General features: G+C 36.6%; 1 protein-coding gene across 1 annotated transcript; it reads left to right on the plus strand.

The window, feature by feature from the left end:
• Positions 1-13,027: 13,027 nt before the first annotated feature.
• Positions 13,028-26,101, plus strand: chmp2ba (charged multivesicular body protein 2Ba). The gene is made up of 6 exons (XM_082175083.1): positions 13,028-13,223; positions 17,191-17,282; positions 20,690-20,884; positions 22,696-22,798; positions 23,764-23,870; positions 24,671-26,101. The coding sequence occupies exons 1-6, from the start codon at positions 13,190-13,192 to the stop codon at positions 24,788-24,790; spliced, it is 651 nt and encodes a 216-aa protein (XP_082031209.1). The 5' UTR covers positions 13,028-13,189; the 3' UTR covers positions 24,791-26,101.
• The last annotated feature ends 393 nt before the right edge of the window (positions 26,102-26,494 follow it).

Here is a 26,494-nt window from a genome sequence, read left to right on the forward strand (position 1 = left end):
TTATCAGTTGCAACAAAGCCAACCTAATGCAATAGGGAAGAGTTTAGAAAAGACAAGATAGTTCACTATATTATTAATTCGCTCTACACAGCCCTGTTCCCATGCAGTTGTTGTCATGGCTAAACTGCTTGATCACTTTGATGGTTAGACACAATGCAGAAGGAGATGTGAATATTTCAGTGGTGTTGTGATATGGTTTATCTAGGCCAGGGCACAGTCACTGAGAAGAGACTTACAGCCATAACAGGAGACACACACACACACACACACACACACACACACACACACACACACACACACACACACACACACACACACACACACACACACACACACACACACACACACACACACACACACACACACACACACACACACACACACACACACACACAACAGTGCAGTGAAGTCTTCTCTTGTCGATCTAAGTGAATCCTACAGGCCTAACTGAATCTCACCACAGTGATTTTCTTCTCCCTGCATTCCACTTTATTCTAGTTTAACTCTATGATAATTCATATCATGTTTATCATCATTTTTTAATAAGCTTTAATAAGCAGGAAACACATAGTGAATTAGTTCTCTCTCTATTGCCTCACAGCTCACAAAGAATGCTTCAAAGTCTAACCCTGTGGGATGGTACTTCATAAGGCACTGCTATGTTTTATTATTTCACTGGCACACATTTTATCAAATCCCCCATGCAGTGGAGCCATTTTACTTGAGAACAAAGGAAAATTAAACTACAATAAAAAGAGTGATAATTCGATTTTTTTTTCTTTTCTCCTTACCAAGCCATTGAGCAGACATTTCAGTTGCTTTCATATCTTTGACTGTGCAAGAAGGGCATCAATAGAGTTCAAAGCAAGTGGTCTAAGTTTATGCATTTGTTAATTCTATACACTTGTGATCACTTAGTGATGCCAGAAGAAGCATTTTTGGTTCCTAAAAGAATAGTTCGGTGAAAACTTCTTAAAATAACCTCTTTTTTTTCTTAGTGTGAAGAACATTTGAAAAATCTAAATAAACTTTATACATTAGAACCTTTTGTGCAATGAAAAGGTTCTATTGATGCTAAAAGTTCTTCATGAAACCATAGATGTATCATGGTTGTGGTTGTAGTGCATGATTAAAGGAGAATCCAAAATAAACAGTCTCTATTTAATCCACAAACTAAAACTCAGGAGTCTGCTTGGAGAATAACGAAACACAACAACCATGTTTAACTTAGACAATACCAGACAAATGAACTGAGGAAATTCAGGGCTTAAACACATGGGGAGAGTAATTAGATAACTAAATGAACAACAGGCAAATGTAATCAGTAACTAAGGGAACAAACTGGCACGCACCAGTTAACTAGGGATGCATCCGGAATCGCATTCTTCCCTACTATATAGTAGGCGAAAAATAGTATTCGGTTGTTAAGTCGTGACGTAACCACTCTCCGATAATACTCTTTCCGGGTCCAAAGTCCAGGTCCTCTCTACCTACCTACCGCTTTCGCTAGTGTTTTGGTTATTATTGAGTGTTTTTACAGTGCCGCAGTGCTGTGTCCCATGTCCCGAGCTAACTCACTTCAACCTCGTAAATCTTCTTTTTCATTGACTCTACCCTTAATTATGCCACCTGAGTGATGAGCTACACTAACCACTCTGTTGGTGTTAAAGGAATTTAAACCCTTTTTGACCGCCAAGGGTGCCTCACTAAGAAGGACGTGATCGTAACTAAATTTACAGGTTCCACCATTGTTATTTCTGGACGAGAGGAGCGCTTGGACCCGGAAAAGGCTAAACGTCACGGGTGACGTCAGACTTAACAATCGGATAGCCAAAGAAGTATGTCCGAATACACAGTACTCATAAAACAGTAGGCAAAAAGTAACCAGATGACCTACTACTTCTGGAGAGATTCTGAAGTGTGCATACGATGGACACTTTACTATCCCATGAGGCCACGGGAGAGGATTTGTGAATGGCAGTGAAGCGACGCAACTGACACTGGTAGGTCACATGACAATGACAGCATGGCGAATGTAGTATGTCCAGATTACATTCATTCTACACATATTCATACTATATAGAAGACACTCACGAGTGCACTCATTCAATGCACCACAATATCGAGTGCACAACCGATGTGCGCTCAACGTCTAAAGAATACCCATAATGCACTGTGAGAGTCGTGCGTTGAATGAATTCCCGCATCTGACCAGAAGATGGCGTCCGCAGCTGAATCATCCATCGAACCATCCATTCATTTTACAAACCAATGTGGCTACAAAATAATATTATACAGATATAAATACCTTTTGGAGCATGCTAGGCTCCATGAGCTGCCAGTTCGCGAAGTTTAAAATGATTGTTTAACAGCAAGCACAAATTATGCAGAAGCGCCATTGATTGCACCGGAAGGGTTGCCGCTTTTGCATAGTTTGTGCTTGCTGTTTAATAATTATTTTAAACTTTGCAAACTGGTAGCTACAGTAGTCATGAAAAGATTTACCTTGAACTCTGTCATGGAAACTATGTGTAAACCTTAATTAAACAATTCAATAATCAATAAAAAAGGAAATTATACCTCTATGATATTACGCTGTACCCACATTGGACCAGCGGTTTGTAAAATTAATGGATGTATGGATGATTACGCTGCAGTGCCATCTGCTGGTCAGACACAGGAATTAATTCGGCACGACCCTTACAGTGCATTATGGGTATTCTCTAGCTGTTGAGCGTACATCAGTTGTGCACTTGTTATTGTGGTGCATTGTGGGATTGAATGAGTGCACTATAAAGGCCACTATGGTTTCAGACACCACTACAAATGGCTGTTCCCTCAAATTGTGCCCTATTTAAGGGTATAGGGGGTGATTTCAGACACAGTTATCATCAAATTACAGGGTACACAGGCAAACAGGCAAACATACACGTTACAAGATGCCACTAAAGAACCTTTAAGAGTGTAGATGGAAACAAATGTAGACAGAAAGAGGGTTTTCAAGCCAATGCCAGCTACTATAGAAAAGGGGGCAATTTGTTTTGCCGACTTCATCATATAAATTTACTTTCAGAGAAAAAACAAAAAAACAGTGACCTACATAGATAACAGGAAGACTGGTGTGCATGAATACATTTTTTTAAACAATTAGTTCAGTTGAATTGAGAATTCTGCTATATTCTAGTAATCGTCTCATCACTGCCATTAAGTCAAGTAGACTTTACAATCCACACTGGTGGAAACTGTCACAGGTGTGGCACAGAAGGCATACAGGTTGATGTATTGTGCAATCTAAATGCAATCACTCCAGCAAAGACCTTTGCATTTGAGAATTTGCCTGCAGACAAGACTTCTGTTCAGAGGAACAGCTGCATTAACCCTCAATTAAATGCAAATTAGAGTAACACAGCAACTTTGTTAATGTACTGACAATTGATGGTGGGATTACATGACATTATCAAAATCTGTTAGACACTGAAGATAAGAGCTACACTCTGAAATCCCTCTGACAATCTCACAGTCTGTTTGTCTAGACATTTGTGATAATCTAATGTAATATACAGTATAATATAATATAATTTAATGTAATAATATAATATAATATAATATAATATAATATAATATAATATAATATAATATAATATAATATAATATAATATAATATAATATAATATAATATAATATAATATAATATAATAAGGGGGCCTGATGGCCAAGCATGCTCACTTTCAGGACCAGGCACTTACTTACTTACTTACTTACTTACTTACTTCTTTCTTTCTTTCTTTCTTTCTTTCTTTCTTTCTTTCTTTCTTTCTTTCTTTCTTTCTTTCTTTCTTTCTTTCTTTCTTTCTTTCTTTCTTTCTTTCTTTCTTTCTTTCTTTCTTTCTTTCTTTCTTTCTTTCTTTCTTTCTTTCTTTCTTTCTTTCTTTCTTTCTTTCTTTCTTTCTTTCTTTCTTTCTGTATATGCCCAGTTATGATCCATCAGATGAAAAAAGGGAGGCTGAGAAAATTTGTCTCAATGTATGTTTAATCACCAATGGCAGGTAACAAACACAGTCACAGTGTTTTGTCCATATAATGAAATATATGGGTTCTAATTTAGTTTGGACCAATTTAGTTTCTTCTATGTTCCACTGAAGAAAGAAAGCATACAAGTTTTCAACGGCATGAGGGTGAGTAAATGATGAGAGAATTTTAATTTTAATTTCCCTTGAAGCTGGTTTTGATGGTCAACTTTAGACATTCTACTTAAATATGTCTTGAGATAAGATTTAAAGATTTAATAGTTAGAGATGGGGCATGCCAGTAGCGAAAGTTCGATCACCGTGATTTTTAAGTTTAACTAACTGTGAGTAGGTCACAAGATCTCAAGTTTCTAAAAGGGGTATACGGAAGCAACAGATCAGTTAAGTATCGAGGTGCCAAGTCATTGAGGGCTTTGTAGACAAATAACAAGGTTTTACAGATTTTACACTGTAGAAAGGTTCAGGGTTAATACTTAGTTATAACCCAGTTATTGTAATTGCTATAATAAGAACACAGTATGTACATGCGGAACAGGACTGTAATATAAAGTGCTACCAACAGTCTACTAATACTCTAATGAAAGTTGACATTGCAGTGTTGCTTAAAGTTATGTCTTAAGCAGACCGTCAAAATAAAGTGTAACCCAAAAAAGCAACAACTCTAACATTACAACTGAAACCATTTGTGTAAACAAAACAATGTAAAGGTACAACATATTATTATATACAGTAGGCTATAGCATTCTGAAGGTCATAAAGGTTTAATATGAATGTTTTTAACAAGAGCATTATGTTCATCACCATCATCTGTACTGTCTTCATTCTATATTAAGTGCCATCAGGCTTTACCCAACAGATGGAGTAAATGTTTGTCTGCATTGAAACTTGCTTCAGCAAAATGTTCACCACTAATATAACTGTCAGGGTAATGTTTAGTTGTGTTTTTGTTCCCATGTGTTTGTTTCTGGTGCTTCAGTTTAGTCCTGACGGTCCCAAGTTTGTTCCCTTGGTTACTGATTACATTCACCTGTAAATCATTATGTCTCCCTGTGTATAGACCTTTATTACACTTCCTATACATGGTAAGTGAAGCAGTGAATCCGGTCCCATCCGGTCCCATCGCAACGCTATCAAAACTAATGGCTGAATCCTCTCGCTGTTGTTACTGCAGCATATCCGGCTGCTCTAATTCTAAACAACGTCCTTCTTTTAAAAAAAAATATGTGGGGTTGTCCAATTCTCATAGATTTACAGTTTTTCACGATTGCTAGAACAAATTTATTTTGTAACAGAAACATTAAAACATATGTTACTTTTTCAAAACACTTCACACAGTTCTCCTTACCAATTTAGTTTGGCACAGCAGATCATTTAATTCATAATTAAATTAATAATACAGTTCATTTTATACAGCTTTATTTCAATTAATGAAAACTATTTTGAATAGCTTTAGTTTTAGCAATAACGATACTGATTTGGATATCGAGAAGTACCTTCATTAAGGTCTTTAATTGCAAAATTCTATTGTAAGATATCCTGTTCAAATTCATTTTTAGAAATCATTGATCCATGGAAATCCTGTGGTAAAATCTAAAATAATACTAAATATAATAATAAAGAATGTTTCTTCAAATAAAGTATGTATTCATGGGAGGATAAGGTCCATTTTCAGTGTCTGCCTCTCCTCCAGATGGTTGTGTAGAAGCGTAGCCCTCAGGTAGTGATAAATCCCAAGAGTATCAGAAAGAAATGAGCTCTTAAATGTTTATTCTTTGCTTCTCTGCTTTTTGTTAATACTTACTGAAGCACTCCATGGGGGAGAACTTGCTTGTATCTTCAGCGATCTGTCGAGAAAAACAATTGTTTTAGTGTGGGGGTACATCATATCAGTCCACAAGGAAACATTCCAATTAAATTATTTGGTGTCAATTTCTTTTGATGGTCCCTTTAACACATTCTGTTGACTATAAGTAACGTTGCACCTGTGGATAGTGTGACTATATGTGTCCGGATTGTAATGTGTGCAGGTGTGTAAATGTATTGTAATGTACAATGTAAAGCGACCTTGAGCCACGGAAAGGCGCTATATAGATAAAACTTCTTCTTCTTCTTCTTCTTCTTCTTCTTCTTCTTCTTCACCTACATGTCTTCTAACTCTCATTAGATTATTAGTAGACTGGTAGGGTTAGGGTTAGAATAAGTTGACATATAGTTGCAAAGTTACTTATAGTTAATTACAGTAGAATGTCTATTGGAGGGCCATCACATAAAGATAGAGCAGATATTAAGCAGAGTCTACTAAGTCTACTAATACTCTAATGAGAGTATTATTAATGTAGTTGCAAAGTTACTTATAGAATGTTCAAAAGGAGCCATCAAAATAAAATGTTACCAATTTTTTGCCATCATTTGAGGCCTGTTCACACCAACAATAACTATAACTAGAGAAAATAAGTACTGTATGTTATGTTTTACTATTCACTGTATAACGATAACTTTAAAGTTTTAATAATCGTTCTAATTCTGTGAGAATATCCACACCATAACTATAACAATAAGGACACAGATGAATTATATCACTGGAATCACTTTCAGAGCGATTTTTCCTGCTGATGAATGATGATAACATCGACAGCCAATCAGAATCCATTCAACTTTAAAGAGCTTAAAGGGATAGTTCACCCAAAAATACAACATTATGTCATCAATTACTCACTCTCATGTCGTTCCAAACCCGTAAGACTTTCTTTAATCTTCGGAACACAAATTAAGATCTTTTTAATGAAATCTGAGATATTTCTGTCCCTCCATTGACAGCTACGCAACTACCACTTATATGATGAAGAGATTTAATTTAGGCTTTTATTCACATGTACAGTTGTGGTAAACGGAAGTGGAAGGATGTTCACTTGACATGCGAGAACCAATGAGGTTCATTCTCATTTTACGCAGCACGTTTGAGCTTCAGCAAGAATTAATGAGGTTCATTCTTTCGTTACGCAGCACGTTTGAGCTTCCGCAAGAACCAATGAGGTTCATTCTTTCGTTACGCAGCACGTTTGAGCTTCCGCAAGAACCAATGAGGTTCATTCTTTCGTTACGCAGCACGTTTGAGCTTCCGCAAGAGCCAATGAGGTTCATTCTTTCGTTACGCAGCACGTTTGAGCTTCCGCAAGAACCAATGAGGTTCATTCTTTCGTTACGCAGCACGTTTGAGCTTCCGCAAGAACCAATGAGGTTCATTCTTTCGTTACGCAGCACGTTTGAGCTTCAGCAAGAATTAATGAGGTTCATTCTTTCGTTACGCAGCACGTTTGAGCTTCAGCAAGAACCAATGAGGTTCATTCTTTCGTTACGCAGCACGTTTGAGCTTCCGCAAGAACCAATGAGGTTTGTTCTCGCGCATCAAGCAGGTTTGGTTGAGCTTCTGTTTATGTTCGCTGATCAATGTTTATGCGTGAATAAAAGCCTAAATTCAAACTGTTCATCATATAAAGCGATCAATTCTCTTCAGAAAATTTGGACTAAGCCTCACAATTCATATGGATTATTTTTTATGATCTCTTTATTGAACTTTTTGAAGCGTCAAAGTGGTAGTTGCATATTTGTCAATGTAGGGACAGAAATCTCTCAGATTTCATTAAAAAGATCTTTATTTGTGTTTCGAAGATTTACGAAAGTCTTACGGGTCTGAGGGTGAGTAATTAATGACATAATTTTCATTTAAAGTGGCAGACGACAAACAGAAGGCAGAACGTTATCATTCGTTTTGCTTCAGGCTCCTTGCTGTCCTGAATGGAGTAGAGCCCAGTTGAATAGTGATGTAATAGTCAATTGACATGTTATAATAATCTGACATGATTCATTTGTGACATGAAACCTTCATTTGTGTAAAGCATCTGTTTAAATTTTCCCAGTTTGTAGTGTCTATCCACCTTTTCATAATTTGACTGTCTTCTGTCCACATAATGAGCCACAAATTGTGTTGAATTAGAGATTCATGTAAAATCTTGTATTCTCTAGAGTGCCATCATTTATAAGGTTCACAAGACAGAGAACACAGAAATATCTTCAGCAAGCGAGGTAATCATGTGTATAACTGTCCCATCATGCCCTCAGGCAGTGTTAGCAGTTATCATGACATCAGTGAGGCGTAAGGTTTAATGGGGTTCAATTTGTGTCACGGGCAAAATCAAAGAACATCATTTCTTGGGGAAATTTAAAATCCTTCCCCAAGACAAATGGTGAAATATGTCACAGAGGTCTTAATGGGAACATCAGCAAGCATGTCCTAGGACACAAAGATCCTCTTCACATTTTTTAATTGTTCAGAAACAATCCAGCTGGTTCAGAAATCACACGGTCACACTCGTCCTGCATTACAAATTTGAATGTTAATTGCATATGCGACTGTTAAAAGGCAGCTCATTCCAGCTGGTGTGACCACCACGCAGCAGGTTCAGATTTAGGCTTTTCATGTTAATCGGTCACCTTCATTATTGTTCATTTAAATAAATGTACCGCTCTATCAGGACCATCTTCAACACTGATTGAGATTGGCCAACGAGCAGCAGATAATTGGATGTTTTAAAATATCTCCCTTTTGACAAATTTGCTCACACTGTGGTGAAAAAAAAAAAAAAGCAATTAATGTCATTAAAAAAAATTCAAAGACCTCTAAGATTGAGACAATCACATTTATCTTTGATCTTTGAATGTCACTGAAGATATCAGATAATATACTTTTGGTTTTGGTGAATTGTTTAAAAAAACACTTTTAGACGCTCGTTTTTGTCTTGAGCACACTGATCAAGTCATTCCATTATGATAATGGGATTTCATTAAAAAAGAGCTTATTAGACACATTGAATGTCCCATTTTAGGACACTTGGAACACAATGGCTTATCAGGCAACCTATTTTTGTCGATAAACCTCACAGACTCATTCACAGGTTTTTTACTCTGCTGTGCCAGCGCTTTTCGTAATTAACAGAGAATGCGGTTAATTCCCATGCATCTTTGCTGGAACTGCAAATTACCTCCGTCGTTGGTCAAACCTGTGCTGGCACACAAAGTCTGTCTAGACTTTCTCTGTTTATGAAGGGCTCGCGTCGACTCGTCCTCTCGATGCCCTTCTGCCTTTAATGATTCTAATTCCCCATGCAAATACCTTTCATTTGCCTCAGTTGAATAATTCTGGCCTCAGTTTAACCCTGGGGCTGTAGTTACTACAGTGCAGAAGAAGACCTGCCACTGGGACCCCATTTTTTTTAAGTGCGCAGCACCTCACTTGATCATTTCAAGGGCTGAGAGTGTCATTGTGTGCCACTATCCATGCATTGAACTGATTAATTATGTGGTCTTTAACGGTGTGACAAACACTCATGCAGAATATGTTGCTGTACTCCTCTCTCTCTCTCTCTCTCTCTCTCTGTGTATGTGTGTGTGTGTGTGTGTGTGTGTGTGTGTAAGGCAAACTCAACAGGGGTGATAATCTCTCATTACCCATAATCCCTGGTTGGCCCAGTGCAGTATGGCAAGGGACACTCTGATGCTGTATTCTTCTTCATGGACAGATGGAGTGGAGTCAGTCACTTGATATATTAGCTCCCTGCCACCTAGTCCAGAACACTCAAGCAAAACGCATTCATCACCGTGAAGATGTGGCCACTAACTCAGTGTGATGAGACCCAGATTCCCCTCTCCTTGTTTGCATACAGCTATACGTCTGTCTTGTTAAAAGTCATGTCTTGAACACTTACATTATATAGTGGCATAAAGATGATTTGGCAGTCTGGATCTAAGGTGATTCATTTTACAATGCATAATTTATTATATGTTGATATCTATATAGCCTTTTCTGCATTTTTTTTCAGGTCAGCACGAAATTAAAATTGACAATTCTTTTAAAAAATGTTTTATGGAATATTGCAGAATTTATTAAGGCCACCAAATCCTTTTTAGCCTGCTGAAAACACTACAGAGTCAGACGCTCTGCTGAAAATGCCTAGCTGTGAGAGGGCTTCGGCTGTTTCTTTTTTTTTTTTTTTTTTTAAGTTCAGTTGAGAAGCTTTGCTTGCTATGATACGGAATTACTAGAATCTTGTTAGTAGTTTCTCATTTCCCAGATAGTTTGTTTCTGTATTGTTTCAATATAAAAATGTCGATACAATGTAAAGTTTTTGGTTCGAGAAGCCGTTTCACTCGGATATAGGTCACAACAGGAAAGAAAAGACTATTAGGCCTACAACTTCCATTTTTCATGCCGACTTTAAATGTCAGACATTCAAAGAGAAAAGCAGAAATATAAATAAAAAGGCAAATGTTAAAGGGGTGGTTGAATATGATTTCACTTTTTTAACTTTAGTTAGTGTGTAATGTTGCTGTTTGAACATAAACAACATCTGCAAAGTTACAATGCTCAAAGTTCAAAGCAAAGGGAGATATTTTCTTTTAAAGAAATTGCTTTTTAAGGACTACAACAAACATAGGGACTACACAAGCTTCCTCCGGAAGTTGTAAACTTAAAGTTATGTACAATTTACATAAACCCGCCCCCAGGAACGCATTTTATAGATTATCATGACAGAATATGCTAATCAATGACTAGAAGATAACTACACATAAGCTACATAAATTCACCAACTAACCATTCAGAAATGTTGTCTACATGTTGTCACTTCTTCTTGAGTCTCTCCATCTTTCTGACTTTGGTTTGAACATAAAAAGCTAAAAGTTTTTGAAATTTTCAGTGCGTGTGAGGTAAAAGGACACGAGCTCTTGAAGCTCCGCCCACTGTGCCGGGAGCAGCAGCTCATTTGCATTTAAAGGAACAGACACAAAAACGGTGCCTTTTTGCTCACCCTCAAAAAGTGACAATTTTAACATGCTATATAAAAATATCTGTGGGGTATTTTGAGCTAAAACTTCACATACACGCTCTGGGGACATCAGAGACTTATTTTACATCTTGTGAAAAGTGCATTACCCCTTTAACTTAATATGAATAATAGTAGGCTATTTCTCTTTAAATTTCGCTAAATAAAAAAAAAAATTAAATGCCAAATATGTATTTATGAAGTGACATGCTCCATGTAATTCTTTATCACAAGTTTTTATCATCTGTGCAACTTTTATTCCCCCCATTTAATGTCTTAAATTTCATTCTGTTCCTCACACAAAGACTAAACATGGCTAAACATCTCTTTATGTGTTCCACTGATCAAGGAAAGCAATGACAAAGTAATTTTTTGAGGGAACTATACCTTTAGATAAAGCTGTTTTTGATCGCACAACACAAAATGAATAGCTGTGCATTCTGGATCAGTACACCTCCTCTAAACATCAACACTATAATAGTGAAAGTATCTAATTTCACAGATGAGATATCTTACTTTATATTATACTGTCTGGAAACATAGTTAGCACATTAGCATTAAACGCCTGCCAGCCTCGGGCAATTCCACGAACAGAGCGGATAGATAAATGTTTCAGAGGGACTCTGTGGGACTTCTCCAAATGCACAGAGAAAGATTCTATCTAATATGAAATGGAGATTTTAATATACTTTAAAGACACCCTGTATAGCAAATAAAAGTGTAGTTTTGTCTCATTATTGCAGGGTCTGTGTGCTCGGGGCAAGATGGATCACCAGTGGGCTTATTACCATTATTAGCACATTTAGTGCTAGTCCCTGTTGCCAACCTTGCTGATTGTAGGAAAACATCTCCCTAATAACCTTAACGAGAATAACGCCCCAGGATGCGCCATGTCCTCCTCAGAGAGAGGGTATAATGTGCTGCGGGACACACATCCGCTAGCCCTCCCAAAGTCACTCCTGTCTCGCTGGCTCCGGTTTCTTTGCTGTGGGGCAGTAATCTCCTGTCTGCTCCACTTTACCATACCATGAGAATTACACCCACAAGGAACTGAGCCACAAATTGTCCAGACGGATGGAGCGTAAAATTGATAAGAATATTAAATTTGCCATTGACAGTGCTATGGTGTCTATAACCTGCTCTAAAGACCACTGGAGTGATGGATACTCCAGAAGAATAAAGGTTTGGCAATGGAAACACGTTACAATAAGGTCTCATTTGGTAATGTTAGTTAATGTATTAACGAACATGAACTAACATTGAGCAATACATTACATTATTTATTCATCTTTGTTAATGCTAGTTAATAAAAATACAGTTGTTCATTGTTCATGTTAGTTTACAGTGCATTAACTATTGTTAACAAATACAACTTTTGAGTTAAAAAATGTAGGCTATTAGTAAATGTTGAAATTATCATTAACTATATTAATGAATGCTGTAGAAGTAGAAGCTTATTATAGTTCATGTTAACTTATGAAACCTTATTGTAAAGTGTTACAGGTTTGATTATATTGCAATGACAACAATTGTAATGCTTTGTTAACCTATACATTTATTGGAATGAACTGGGGGATATATTGTTTTGATAAATATGAATTAAACTGTAAAATATAGTCAATATGCAGCTAGCTGACATGTTGATCTTTTGTTTATTTTAATTTAGGCTATTTAAAAAACACTATAATGATTCTTTTGGCCACAGTTTCAACTAAATTAAACACCCCAGAATTTTAATCACATTTTGCCGCCACTAGTTCATTTTAAATTGTCTTGCGGTCGGTGTGACGAATTCATTTTTTAGAGTACAAAAACTCAATTACTAGTTCATAAAAACTGTATGTAACATAATTATAGAAGAATTGAAGAAAGAAAAAAGCGGTATTAAATGAATTCCGTTATGTTACACCTCAGGACACAGGAAGCAGAAACTGCTTGACATTTCTTGTCAATCACCCATGTGCAGTTTGAGTTTGCCTAGTGCTAAAAGTGACAGAATCTCATTTCCATCAAGTGAAGACGGATGCGTTCAGCAGGTCTGAGTATTTTGAGGGGTGAGACACTGACCCCTACAGGACGCGTGAAGAACCGCACCCCAAACCCGCAGCCTGTGACGTCACGCCCTGCGTGGCTCAATGGGATCATGTGCTGGAAAGTCAGTTGTACTGACAAACAAGGAATTCGGGACCTTTGAGTGGATCGATAGTCTGTTGAGGTAGTTAGGCAGATAAACTAGTTTTACATTGAATTAAAGAGATAAAACACAGTCTAAGTTAAGTCATCATGGCATCTCTGTTTAAAAAGAAGACAGTCGACGGTAAGTCACTTTGTTAACTGTTTTATTATAGATTTTCAGGGTCATATCCATCTTATAATTCACACCTGTTTCCCTGCTGCATCTTTTAAAACTTTATCAGCTTGTTGTTATCAGCAGTTTTTATGTTGTTTATGTAGCGAAGTCACAGTTAAAAGTAAGAATATTTGCTACATAACGATGTTTTGGTTGTTAATCACTGTGAATGGACAATGTTACATTAGTAGATTAATGACACAGTTGGTATCATGTTTGTCTGTCCGTGATCTGTTATGTCGTTTATTTACATAAAAGTAGGCTAATCATAAAAGTAATGTTTTGCCACTGTACCAAAAGTGGAAAAACTACTTTTTTTTCTTTGTAAAAATGACAAAAGAACAGAGCCACCCATCAAGATGTGTCCTGTCAGTGTCCTTTATTTACTGGTCCTTTTTAGGTTATTTTACATTGAAACAGTTGTTGTAAGCAATTTGTTTATGAATATTGCAAACTGCATTATTGATGTTAATTGCATCCCAACTAAAACAGACATGCACGCAATGGACAGTGATGATCTGAAATCTGAATTTGGCACTGTTTACTGGTTACATTAACTGGTTAGTTGCCTTAAGACTCAACTGTATTCAATGATACTCACTGCATCACTGAAACACATCCATCTGAACCTGTGCAGGTGTCTCAAAAAATACAATAGAAGCTTTCTTCATTCATACAAGTCATGAAGTTGAGTTTGGCTGTACTGACCTTTTCATTTTAAACAGTTTTTTGAAATACTGCATTGTCAACATCCTAATTTGAGAATTTTTTTTATAAATTTTTTTTTTTTTTTTTTTTGCTTTAATCAGCTATTACAGGATAACTATATTCAAACTCATACGTGTGATATAGTCTATACAATACATGACTGATATTTATCAGTAAAGCACAAGAGTAGGTGGTAAACTGAGAATCAATCACAGTCTTTACTCACATTGTGATGCTTTTGCCATGGTCAAGTTGAATTCCCATCATTTCCGAAGCGCTGTCCTCGTGACCTTGGTGCCAAGGTGAGTCGAGAGTCACCGTGCCAAAGTATCCTGTCAGATGGCAGAGCTGCTTTAGCTCGCCGAGTTTTGTGGACGATAACCCTCCCTCAATAGTACGTTTTCGATACGTCATCTTTTGCGTAGACTTCTACGTGTACACAAACTCTCTCATCAAGGGTAGGGATGGGCAAGTAACACAATTATAATGATAATTAAGTAAAAAAAATTATATTCACAAACTCTTTGTAACTTTTCTTGTACTGTTCCTGCTTTTGCACAATATTAATACGTTTTATTTCACTTTATTCATTTATTAGTTCTCTCCAGATTTATAATTTTAAAATGTAAAATATATAACTAACTTAACTTGTTTTTTCTTTGTTTTGAATATTTCTGTTAATTACATTTTTTTTTAATAATTTTAAAATATTTAACTAACTTGTTTTCTTTTTAGTCATAATTCAAAAAATTTAGATTTTTTGTTTATTAAAAATAGATTTTTTAAAATGTTATATTTAGCTAACTTGTTTTTTCTTTTTAGTTATACTCTCATTTTTAATATTTTATGTTTATTGAACATTTTAAAACATTTAACTAACATGTTTTTTTCTTTTGTCATATTCTCATTTTAATACTTTTTGTTTATTGAAAATTTGAAAACATTCAACTAAAGTTTTTTTTCATTTTAGTCAATTTCTCATTCTTAATATTTATTTTATATTTATTGCTTTCTATTTTCTTTATTCTATTCTATTTACATATTCATTTGTTCCTTTTTTCTGCATCCTTTTTTCTTTCTTTTTTTTTTTTTACTTTTCCTTTAATTCATTCACTCATTTACTTGTTGACTACTATACCATATCTTGTCGCCTCTGAATTTAAATGTCACCTTTTTAAAATATAGTTAGGCTAACGCTAGGGAAGGGAAGCTCACAAGACTCCACTCTTTACTGCTTTTTTTTTGTTTTTGTAAAAAACAAAACAAAAAACCTTTAAACCATTTTCCTGCTAAAACACCATCTGTGGCTTCTAATATTGGCCATTTAACCTCATGGGATGTTATTGTATGATTGGCATTCATGAGGGCACATGGTGGGCTGATTGCTGTGTGTGTGTGTGTGTGTGTGTGTGTGTGTGTGTGTGTGTGTGTGTGTGTGTGTGTGTGTGTGTGTGTGTGTGTGTGTGTGTGTGTGTGTGTGTGTGTGTGTGTGTGTGTGTGTGTGTGTGTGTGTGTGTGTGTGTGTGTGTGTAGGAGAGCGTATCTTCCCTATAGGCATTGTGGCTGCACACTCTGGCATCTAGAGGAGGAACCTGATGTTCAGTGCATATGTTTAGCTTGCCCCTTAAATGCATGAAAACATGAAGGGCATGATTCTGGCTGGCCTTGCATTCAAACAAATTATTTGTATTTTATTTTGTTCCCCAGGCTCATTAGAGCATATTTCATTTGCTGCAATATTCAGATCCAAAAGAGGCTGTTTTTATTCAATCTCTGATGAATTGAGAGTCAAGAAATTATTGTTCAGCTTTTTGTCTTTTGTCTATTTAAAGGGATAGTTCACTTTGAAATTAATTTTTGGTATGTTTTAGCTTACCTCAAGGGCATCCAAGATGTAGGTGTCTTTTTTTCCGCAGTAGTTTCAATTTTGATATTTCTAGGTCAAACCGTTCTTGTCTGTCAGTCATATAATGCAGGTCTATGGTCACTGTCTCAAAACACAAGCACAGAGTCCAAATTAAAACAATTCCCCGTCGTCCAAATTAAACAATTCGCCATCGTAAGTACACATTGATGGCCTAAGACACGAAACGAGCGGTTTGTGTGAGAAAACGAACAGTATTTATATCGTTTTTACCTCTTGAACTCAGCCACGTCCAAGTGATCTGATCTGACGTGTGCGCAGACTGGTGCATAGATATATACACACTAAATGTGTACTTACGATGGCGAATTGTTTAATTTGGACGACGGGGAATTGTTTTAATTTGGACTCTGTGCATGTGTTTTGAGACAGTGACCATAGACCTGCATTATATGACTGACAGACAAGAACGGTTTGACCTAAAAATATCAAAATTGAAACTACTGCGGAAAAAAAGACACCTACATCTTGGATGCCCTTGAGGTAAGCTAAAACATACCAAAAATTAATTTCAAAGTGAACTATCCCTTTAAGTGCTCTTGTGTTGTGTGTATATATTATCTAGCAATTATTTAAGGTGCCTGATCTGATTTTTTTCTTCAACCAGATCATACTAGTTTTTCTTAACCACAAATCTTGGCCATTCAACAACAACAATAACCAACAATATTTATTGTGTGCATGTTGTGAAAGGACTATTTGAGCTTCCGTGTTCAGCTTTTGATGCACACATTTATAACGAATCATTAGAAAGTCAATCTTTTACCTGAGATGTCGTTGCCATAATGCATTTCTATGTGTTGCTTTTTTAGATTTTTAGATTTTTGAGAATTATTTGAATGAAAGATCAAAATGAAAAACAATGCAGATTTATTTTTAAAGCCATCTTTGATCATATTGACCAGGGATGGCAATAAATTTTACCACAACTGTTTATGTATGTATATATATATATATATATATATATATATATATATATATATATTGGCCTATAAATATAATTAATGTAGTAATTGTTAAATTGGTATTGGTATTACTCTGCAGTGGTAGATGGCATATTTATTTATTTATTAGTTTTGCATATTGTGTAAATAAAAGTTCTGTCAGAAGTTTTCCGTTGTGAAACATATGCTAAGTCAGCCAAACGCCTTAACGTTTTGTGTGTGTGTGTGAATAAGAGGGAGACTGAGGGAGAAGGGAAAAAAGGAGGAGAAAAAAACCCTCAGTTTCAGATCAGTGAACTGTATGAGGATTTTCCAGACGGTTTTATTGCATGTTCTTCTCTGCCCCGTCCTGTCACAGATATCATTAAAGAGCAGTCCAAAGAGCTGAGAGGCACCCAGAGACAAATCACCAGAGACAGAGCTGCCCTGGAGAGACAGGAGAGGCAAATGGTAAGTGGAACAAAGCAGTTTCATATCTGTTAACTTCAACTCCCTACGTCCACCCTTCCAGCATCATGTGTCGCTGCTTGTGCAAGGTAGTCCCTCTTTGATTAGATTTGTATTGCTTCAAAGAATAGAGTAAGCTAATTAATACATTTTTGATCTTTCTTTGAGGAAAGAGGTAGATTAGGTGGCCTTTATAGCTTTAAGTTAAAGCGAATTGTTCATCGCTCAATACTCATGAGGATGACTTCAGTGTTCATGTCGTCCCTTTTAAAGCTTAGAAGAATCCAACATTTCCACTCACTCTCTCCATTTACGCTAATTGTTTCTATGTAAACATAGAAATGTGCATAATTGCCTCCCAAAAGGGGTCTTTATTGTAATTAGACATGGTTTTGCTTTGTTATCTGTTTCATTTTTTTAAATGACCTATATTGAAAGAGAGCTGCAGGGCGGTCATGAGCTGCTGCTTAAATTCCCCATTTACACTTATAGTGGCGTCCCAAAGCCTGAAAACACATTGAAAATCTAGGATACAAAATCTCACTTATCTGGATATTTAAAGACAATTTTTATATGGTGGGTAAATGATAAAAAATTGGTAATAAAAATAAATGATTAAAATAATAAAACATTTCAGCCAGGATCACGATCCACGATCTTATCATGCTTCTTTTTCTTGATGGTTTTTAAAGTTGTCATGAAATGGAAGTTGCGATAATCTTTTCTTCCCTATTGTGATGTATATATGAGTGAAACAGCTTCTCGAACAAGAAAACATGTAGGGCGGGGCTTGATTTTGTTCATCGGAAACTGATTGGATGGTTGTGGTTTGCTATTGGGCGATCTTGTGTGAGTGACAGGTTGTCCCGCCCTCGCATCAGTAAACGCGTCATTAGAGAAGAGAAAAGATGTCGCTGCAAGAGGAAGGGGAAATTATTTTGATTAAAGATTACGAGGACACAAAAAATAATGACATGCATGGAAAAATAAAAAATGTAATAAAAAAATTATAATAATTATGTTTAGCCCTACAAGTGAACAGAACAAAATAAACAAGAATGACAGATCATTTAGGCCAAAGTAGGGGTGGGTGATATGGCACAAATCTTATTAAACAACAGGAAAAATACAATAAAAGAAACATTTATTTAAACAAAATAAACAGTACTTGAAATTTTTAAATACTTGACATGTCTATTAGTAGCATTCATGTAAGAAATGTAATAATAAAATGTAAAAAATAAAATACTGCATAGTCTTCACTGTATAAATTAAATATCTTATTAATGCTACAAAAGTTTCAGATTTTCTCCCAGTTGTTTACGTTCACTTATTTAAAACATAACCAAGTGTGTCTTTGTAAACCTTTGTATTTAACTGTTTAAGCGCAATAAGACGCAATAAGACAACTTATTCACAACTTGCGCTGTGTGTCCTCAGAAAAATGAAATGTGCACTGTAGCACGACACTAGCGTTCTCTCTGTACAGGCAGATCGTGGCGACATTTTAATATTTCACAGTCTAATATCATCATATCGCATACCCCGGCCCTAACCCTGCTGCAGATGGCATCATATCTGTCAACTGCTGGATAAATATTAGTCAACTGAATTGGGTCATACTTAGCATTATCTGTTCTCTGAAGGTAAGGGTTTTGTTTTAGCACATCAGTCTGTCACTTTTATTCTAGTTTTCCAATCCACAGTGCTGCCTTGTGGCTGACGTGACTATAAAACACATCTAATAGATGCTTCAGCTCTGTCTCACTCAGCTCTCTGTACATGAATATTTATAATGATGGCATATCATTGTTATCATGGTGTTACTTTAAAAAAATGCCCCATTCCAGTCATATTTTGATAGTGACAGACAGTGAAACATGGACAATATTCTCAGAAGCTGTCACAAAATGCCATTGTGTGTTAAAGTAGGACAGTGCTGTGTGTGCGTGTGTGTGTGTGTGTGTGTGTGTGTGTGTGTGTGTGTGTGTGTGTGTGTGTGTGTGTGTGTGTGTGTTTTGCTTAGCAGGCATCATGTGAGGAGAGTGCAGCACCTGGACTAATGTGTGTCTCATTATACAGAGTTATTGTGTCTAATATGCCTGTTTAGCTGATCAGCATGTGTTTACCTGAGAGACTAACATTAAGAGCACACAAGAGAAAACAGAATCTGCTGAGTTAAATGTTCAAAAGAATTGCCTGGGATTCAGATCATGGATTTAATAATGGCTGTCTTAAAGGAGAACTCCGGTCAATTTTAACATTGAGCTCATTTTTTTGTCAATTTGGAGTGCTGTCAGTACAGAGAACAACGACAAAAATCGGTGTTGCCTACACCGTGTTATCATCTTTTTCAAATTTGCACCCTGTTGACTTCAATGGGGCAAGTTTTAAATCTGCTTTTAGCCTCTTAACATCCTTGATGTGTCATTACAAGTGCCCAGCCAATGTGAGTGATTCCTTCAGAGTGAACGCGGTGAATCTGACTGCAGTAGATGTGAAAGATATGAATAAAAATGAAGTTAATTCAGCCAGCGCACATACCTGTATTTTCTTCCTGTTTTCGGTCGAAGTCCACAGTAGTCGATTGTCGAGTTCACGACAATCGACTACTGTGGACTTCGGAGTTCTCCTTTAAAGGTGAAGGGTATCATTTCTGCACAACTTGTGGCACCAAACAGAATTGCAAAATTATATTATATATTTATTACACAGCTCTGTGGAATACTTGATTTTGATTGGTCAGTCGTGCCATCCAGCAGTATGTTATTCCCCGATAACAACCTGTAAAAGCTGATAACATAGTGTTTTAAATTTATTTAAAAATGTAATGTATCCCTGTGATGGCGAAGCTGAATTCCATCACTCCAAACGTTATACTTTCTCATAAAAAGAGGGTTTTAAGGGATAGTTCACCCAAAAATATAAATTAATTAATCTTTTTATTATTTCACCTTTAATGGTCTCCATCAAATGATTATGACAAGCTAACATTTCCAGTTACCAGATGCTTGTTAGAAAGGGATTTTTTATTTGAAAAATGTTTGTCATGTTTTCTGCACATGGTGTAGAAAGAGAGCTGTAAAATCATTAGCACTGTTGTGGGTCGCCCTCACTATCACACAGTATCTCAGCATACACAAACACACACTCACAGTTTCCCACACTGCATCTAATTGCTTGAAGCTCCTCAGGGCTGTTTTCAGACTTTTACTAATGTAAAGAAACACAGACCTCTGGGTCCAAACAAGTAAACATGGCACAAGTTTCAGCTGTTATGGTGTGTGTGGTGCTTCACAACATCATGAACATCTCTGCCTTTTCTGGGTGCCTTGTTGTTCTGTCCTAGTAGTGAAACCCAATTTTGTTCTAATTAAATGCGCCATTGTTGATGTCTTTATTCTTAACAGGAAATGGAAATTAAAAAAATGGCCAAAACTGGAAACCGAGAAGCCTGCAAGATACTGGCCAAACAGCTCGTACAGCTTAGAAAACAGAAGAACCGGACCTACGCCGTAAGCTCTAAGGTCACGTCCATGTCCACACAGACCAAGGTCATGAACTCTCAGATGAAGATGGCTGGAGCCATGTCTACCACAGCGAAGGTAAGAGCCTCACACCTCCCAATGGATCTGCATGACTACTGATTCAGTTTTTCCATTGCTGTCCATGGAGGACCTTAGTGGGTCCCCCTCATCACACTATTCCCTTCAACATTCCCAGTTCTCCCCCACCCACTGATGACGGCTCTGTATTATTCACATGAAGCCCGATGTGTTCCCGGGAAGTGCTGGAAAAACAGAATCCCTTATGTAGCAAAGAACTTCAAAAGAATCCTTAAACAGGGTTTAATTATCATGTTGTTGAGGAGCTCCTCACTTCACTGGTCTCATTGTGACCCAGTTTTATAGTTTCTGCTCTACTTTTATAAAGATCTCTTATCTCACATTCTCTGTGTATTAATTCACACTGTCCTCATTATCGTTCATTTATAGTTTTTCCCATAATGCTTGTACAAAATAATAGGAACCATGTTGTTGTCCTATGGAGCTTAGGATGGAGCCTATGGAGCTTTCTTTGGGAGAAAATGAATAAAGTTTTATATATATATATATATATATATATATAAAATGTAATACTAGTCATTACAGTGTATATGGTGTTGGTATCTGTTTTTTTAAGGACTTGTTTTATAAGATCTTACCAGAAAAAGCACCTTGTGAATTTAAATGTTTGGATTAAGATAATTTAAGCAACTCCTGATTGAAAAGTAAACTAAAGCTGTTTTAAATACATTATAAGAAATTATAAATTTTTTACAAAAGAGGGTTTTGCTCTAAAATGGGTTGATTGTGATGGTTTCAATTAGAAGAGATCACAACTTATAAGAGCAGAATAGCATCTTGATACCAGTGTTATTTTAGTATCACTGAGATACTACTATTTTGTTTTTATATATATATTTATTTATTTATTTTTGGTTAGTTTTAGTATATTTTTTTCTATTTTTTTTCTTTCTAATATGTATATATCATTTTTATTAGTTATATTTCAGTTTTTGTTATTTTAGTTCATTGAGTTGAGCAACTAGATGAAATATTATGTTTAAGTTTTTTTTTTTATATATATATTCTATTTTATTTCACGTAATGTAGTTAATCATTAATATATTTAATCATCTACCTACCTAGCCTAATTGGTCCATTTAAAATTTAGCATGAGATGGAGGGTAGGTTCATTTATTTTACCTCTGGAGACACTTATTTTGTTGAATAAGAAAACAATTTCATAGTCTGCACGTCTGATCTCTACCAATCACTACAGGCATGTCGTATCATCACATAAAATGCAATTTCAGCCAATTAAGTTCAGCCTCTGACTACTCATTGATGGGGTGTTGTTTTTCTCACTCATTTGTAAGCCGTTCCTGTACTCGCACAAAATATTCATTGTGTCTGTATCCATCCAATCTATATTGTATGAGGAAGGAAGCTATTAATATTTCCTCACCCGGCTGTATATGGTGGTATTTGTAGTCAATCATAAGGAGGTAGCTGGTGTAATAGATATGAGATGGGTGATAATGAGGCTGTGTGTAAATAATTCTCTGTAATCAGATAGGACTCTTCCTGTGTGTCTGCCCTGCCACAGTGCTAGAGACCCAGAGGGACAGTAAAACAGACGTCTCTCCACGCGACCTATTTTTATGTTCTGTGTCATCTACTTACTGTACTCCCCCTCCTCACCAAATGGTGTGATGTTTAAATTTATGTTGAGCTGCATTCAAAATGTATTTGTCCGTGGTGGATTTTTGTCAGAGCTTGTGTTATTTTTATTACCATTTTGTGCACCGTAAGGATGCTCTGTTTATTCTCGGGGAACGTGATGGATTGCTTGAACTCTTTCTGTCTCTTAGACTATGCAGACTGTCAATAAAAGAATGGACCCCAAGAAGACGCTACAGACGATGCAGGACTTCCAAAAAGAGAACTTCAAAATGGGAATGACGGAGGACATGCGTAAGTTTAAAGTGGTTCTGAAATGATGGATCTGTTCTGGTTGATTTTTAGCCGTGCAAAAAAAAAAAATGCTAAATTATATCCGGACTGTGTATGCTTATTGTATATGGTGAGTTTCGTTGTATTTTTTTAAATTTCAGAATCATCAGGAGAGCAAAATAAATAGGCTTGTCAGCATATCCATATTTAAGGCCGGGTGTCCAGTCAAGTTTGAGACAATTTATGTCGTTCACTTGGTAAAAGCGACCAAATTAACGAAACACGCCAACCTGGACAGGATGTGTGGCATACCCTCGTCCTCAAAAACTATTATAAAACTGCATTTAGTAAAGAAAATATGAATAGGACAACATTAAAACTGGCTCATTTTGCAACAAGGACATGGTTTGTGCACACAATGAGTTCTGTGCTGTGAATTGTTGGCAATGAAACCATTGAAATTCGTTATCGTCCAATTAACAATTTTGGCACTGTTGACTCACCACTAGTTTTGAGGAACTAGACCTTAATGCAAAAGTTATAGTCAACATTGTTGGCAAACCCTGCCAATCTAGACAGGAAGAGATGGTCTGACCATTCTGTAAAGAGACCAACCACGGTTTATTTTATTTGTATGTGTCGTTTAAGGCGAATTGTACAGAAATCACTGGGAAAAAAAACTGGAAAATGTGTATAGATAAACAATAACTTATTGGCAAAATAAACAGTTCCTCAGGATATTGAATTTATTATCTATTAGTTAAAAATTTATGAATTTGAATTAATTGATAGTAAGTGCTTCAAACAAAACTCTTAAAAACTTTATCAATGATTTGATGCCCCAAACCTGGCAAACTCTGTCATATCCAGCAAGTTCATCCTCAGAAGCTCTCTTTCAACCCAATACCTTGTAAACCGTCTTTGTTTCCTTGTAGATGTTTCCTTGTCTAGATTATTATTAAACTTGTACACATTTCTGTCCTCAGTCAACGATACACTGGATGAGATTTTTGATGAATCGGGCGATGAGGAAGAATGCCAAGACATCGTGAACCAGATGCTGGATGAGATCGGCATAGAGATCTCCGGAAAGGTAAGATTTTACTTTCTTTTTGTCCACCCTGTTCTCGGGACAGCCCGATGGCTGTCAGCAGATGGCTGGACTCTGGCTGTGCCTGTGATTACTGTAGGCCTTTCTTTAGATTCATGAGATGCAGAATCATTGTATCTGAGTGCAGCAGATGTGTATTCCCTTGGGCCAAAATGTAATTCTCATATTACCATATTCCACAGATTCTTTGTCCTGTTTTTCCCAAATAAAGTGATCGGGCTCTGTTGTAGTAGAACATTTGGCATAAACAATGATCATATTTGATTGGTGCTACATCTATTCCCCAAAACAACAATTAAACTGAGGCTACGTTTACACGTGGATGGCTATTTTCATAAACGGACATTTCTCCCCTCTTCGTTTTCAAAAATAACATCGTGCACACGAACCTGTGTATATGCTGTCAAGAGCATGCCAAACCTGTAGGTGGCAGTGTAACGAGAAGCTCAAGCCCACCTTAGCCAATCAGAATCCCGAAAATGGTCACATTCTGTGACGTCGCTGCCTAAAACTCCGTTTTTCTCAGTTTACATGCAAACGTGCAAACGAAGATTTTCAAAATCTCCACTCTGGCCGGAGTTTTTAGAAAGAATCGGTTTCATTGGCGAATCCTCCGTTTGCGTGTAAACGAAGGGTGCAAACGAAGGGAAATGTCTCCGTTTTTCAAAATAACCATGTACGTGTAAACGGGGCCTGAGGCTTATGCTGGTAGAGTTTTAGCACCAGGTGATCTGTGAAATCTGAAGTTTTACAGCTCTAATAAATAGTTATTGTTTCCGCAGATGGTAAGAGCCCCGTCAGCAGGAAAGATCCTCCCTGGCGCCTCCCCAGCAAAGTCTAAAGCGGCCACCATTTCAGACGCTGAGATCGAGAGACAGCTGAAGGCTCTGGGAATGGACTAAATCTCTTCACCCTCCACACCTGTGCACCCACTACCAACAAAGGACTGAGTTCATAGTGGGAACGGGAAGTGTCCAAGTAATAAATGAAGGAAAAATGTAGGGAAGAAGGAAGAAACATACTCTTTTTGACTCTTATCGCAATGAGTCACTGGATTGGATTCATTGGTCAGACATATACAGCAGATCACGGTCTAGATGTTTTGACAAAATGCGCACTGAAACTGACATTCTCTTAAATCTGCTGAACATAGTGTAGGGTTTTAAAGGCCAAGTATCTGATTTTTGTGCCACTAGTGGCTCCAAATGGAATTGCAGTGTTTTGTTTTGAGCAGCATGACTGGCTCAACATCATCTCAACCAATAGTGTGAGCTTGGGATAGGGCTATCTGTTTGGGCAACCAATGGCAGATTGAGAGGGGAGGGGTTACAAAGTCAATGGGTGTGTTCAACTCAAAGCGGCGCTGCGCAGACCCATCGATGAATGACATGAAAGAACTGCATCAAGTCGAACACACCTAATGGCTGCATTCGAAATCGTATAGTACTTCACAAAGTAGTAGGCGAAAAGCAGTGTGAAAGAAGTAGTATGTCTGAAGTTTTCATAAAACAGTAGCCGAAAATTACTCTGATGACCTACTTCTTCTTCCAGTGTCTGAAATCGCATTCTGTACGGTAGGTACTACATTTGGTTTGAAACTTACTTTGCGAGTATTAAAAAGGTATGTTTTATATAGTATGAATGTGTGTAGTATGAATGAAATGTGATCTACTGTGTCAGTTGTGTCACTTCATCGCCATTCATAAATCCTCTCCTGTGGCCTCATGGGATTAGTAAAGTTTTCAACGAATGCGCACTTCAGAATATTGTTGGAAGTAATAGATCTTTAGGGTCAAATATCATGTATTTGGACATATTGCTCTGTTGGCTTATTGTTTTTTTGTGTACTGTATTTAATTTCAGATGCAGCGAATGACAACATTGCGAATTAAGTACATACTTACTTCACATTCATACTACATAGAATGTACTTTTTTAATAGTCGCGAAGAGTTTACTTGTTCAAAAGAAGTACCTACTCACTCAGAGAGTATACGATTTCGGGGACAGCCATTATTCTGTTTGATGCCAAAAAAATTACACACTTCACTTTTAACTTAAAGGGTGCTATTACTGTGGTAACAATTTGTCCTTTGAATCCTTTAAATGCACACCAATATTGGAATATTTTGGAACGGCATGGGATTCCCATGTGCAATAGGGCTAATCATCTCAAATACGTGTCATGTTATTAAAATATGCTCATTACGTGTATTTTTATGTCTTTTTAGGTTGTGTATGACTTAAGGAAGTAAGTTAAGGAATACAGTTTCCTTCGCAGTGAGGTTTGGTATAAAATCTGTATTTCTTACACGTACATACAAACATATCATGCATGAGAATATTTGTTGATATGATAATGATAATGTGATTTAATCTTATCAACCTTGAAACAATTCAACCTTTAAAAGCATTTAACTATTGAGTAAAACAAATTGTAGTTCCATAATGGTCACATTTAAACTTGAACGATGCGCAACATATCATGTCAGTGTTATGGAAATGATTCATTGTTCAGGTGTTGCGGAGAAATAAATCAATGCTGTGAGTTCAGTTTTCATAGACTTTAATTCATACTTTAGTATAATTAGGGTCTACATATGCAAG

Source organism: Leuciscus leuciscus (assembly GCF_965113295.1).
Source record: "Leuciscus leuciscus genome assembly, chromosome: 7".
NCBI lineage: Eukaryota > Metazoa > Chordata > Actinopteri > Cypriniformes > Leuciscidae > Leuciscus > Leuciscus leuciscus.

What these genes read in the sequence shown, in the direction of transcription:
- chmp2ba (XM_082175083.1), top strand. Translation starts at nt 13,190, where the DNA reads ATGGCATCTCTGTTTAAAAAGAAGACAGTCGACG. An exon ending in AGAGACAGGAGAGGCAAATG is followed by an intron (nt 17,283 to 20,689) that starts GTAAGTGGAACA and finishes TATTCTTAACAG; the next exon opens with GAAATGGAAATTAAAAAAAT. An exon ending in CCATGTCTACCACAGCGAAG is followed by an intron (nt 20,885 to 22,695) that starts GTAAGAGCCTCA and finishes TCTGTCTCTTAG; the next exon opens with ACTATGCAGACTGTCAATAA.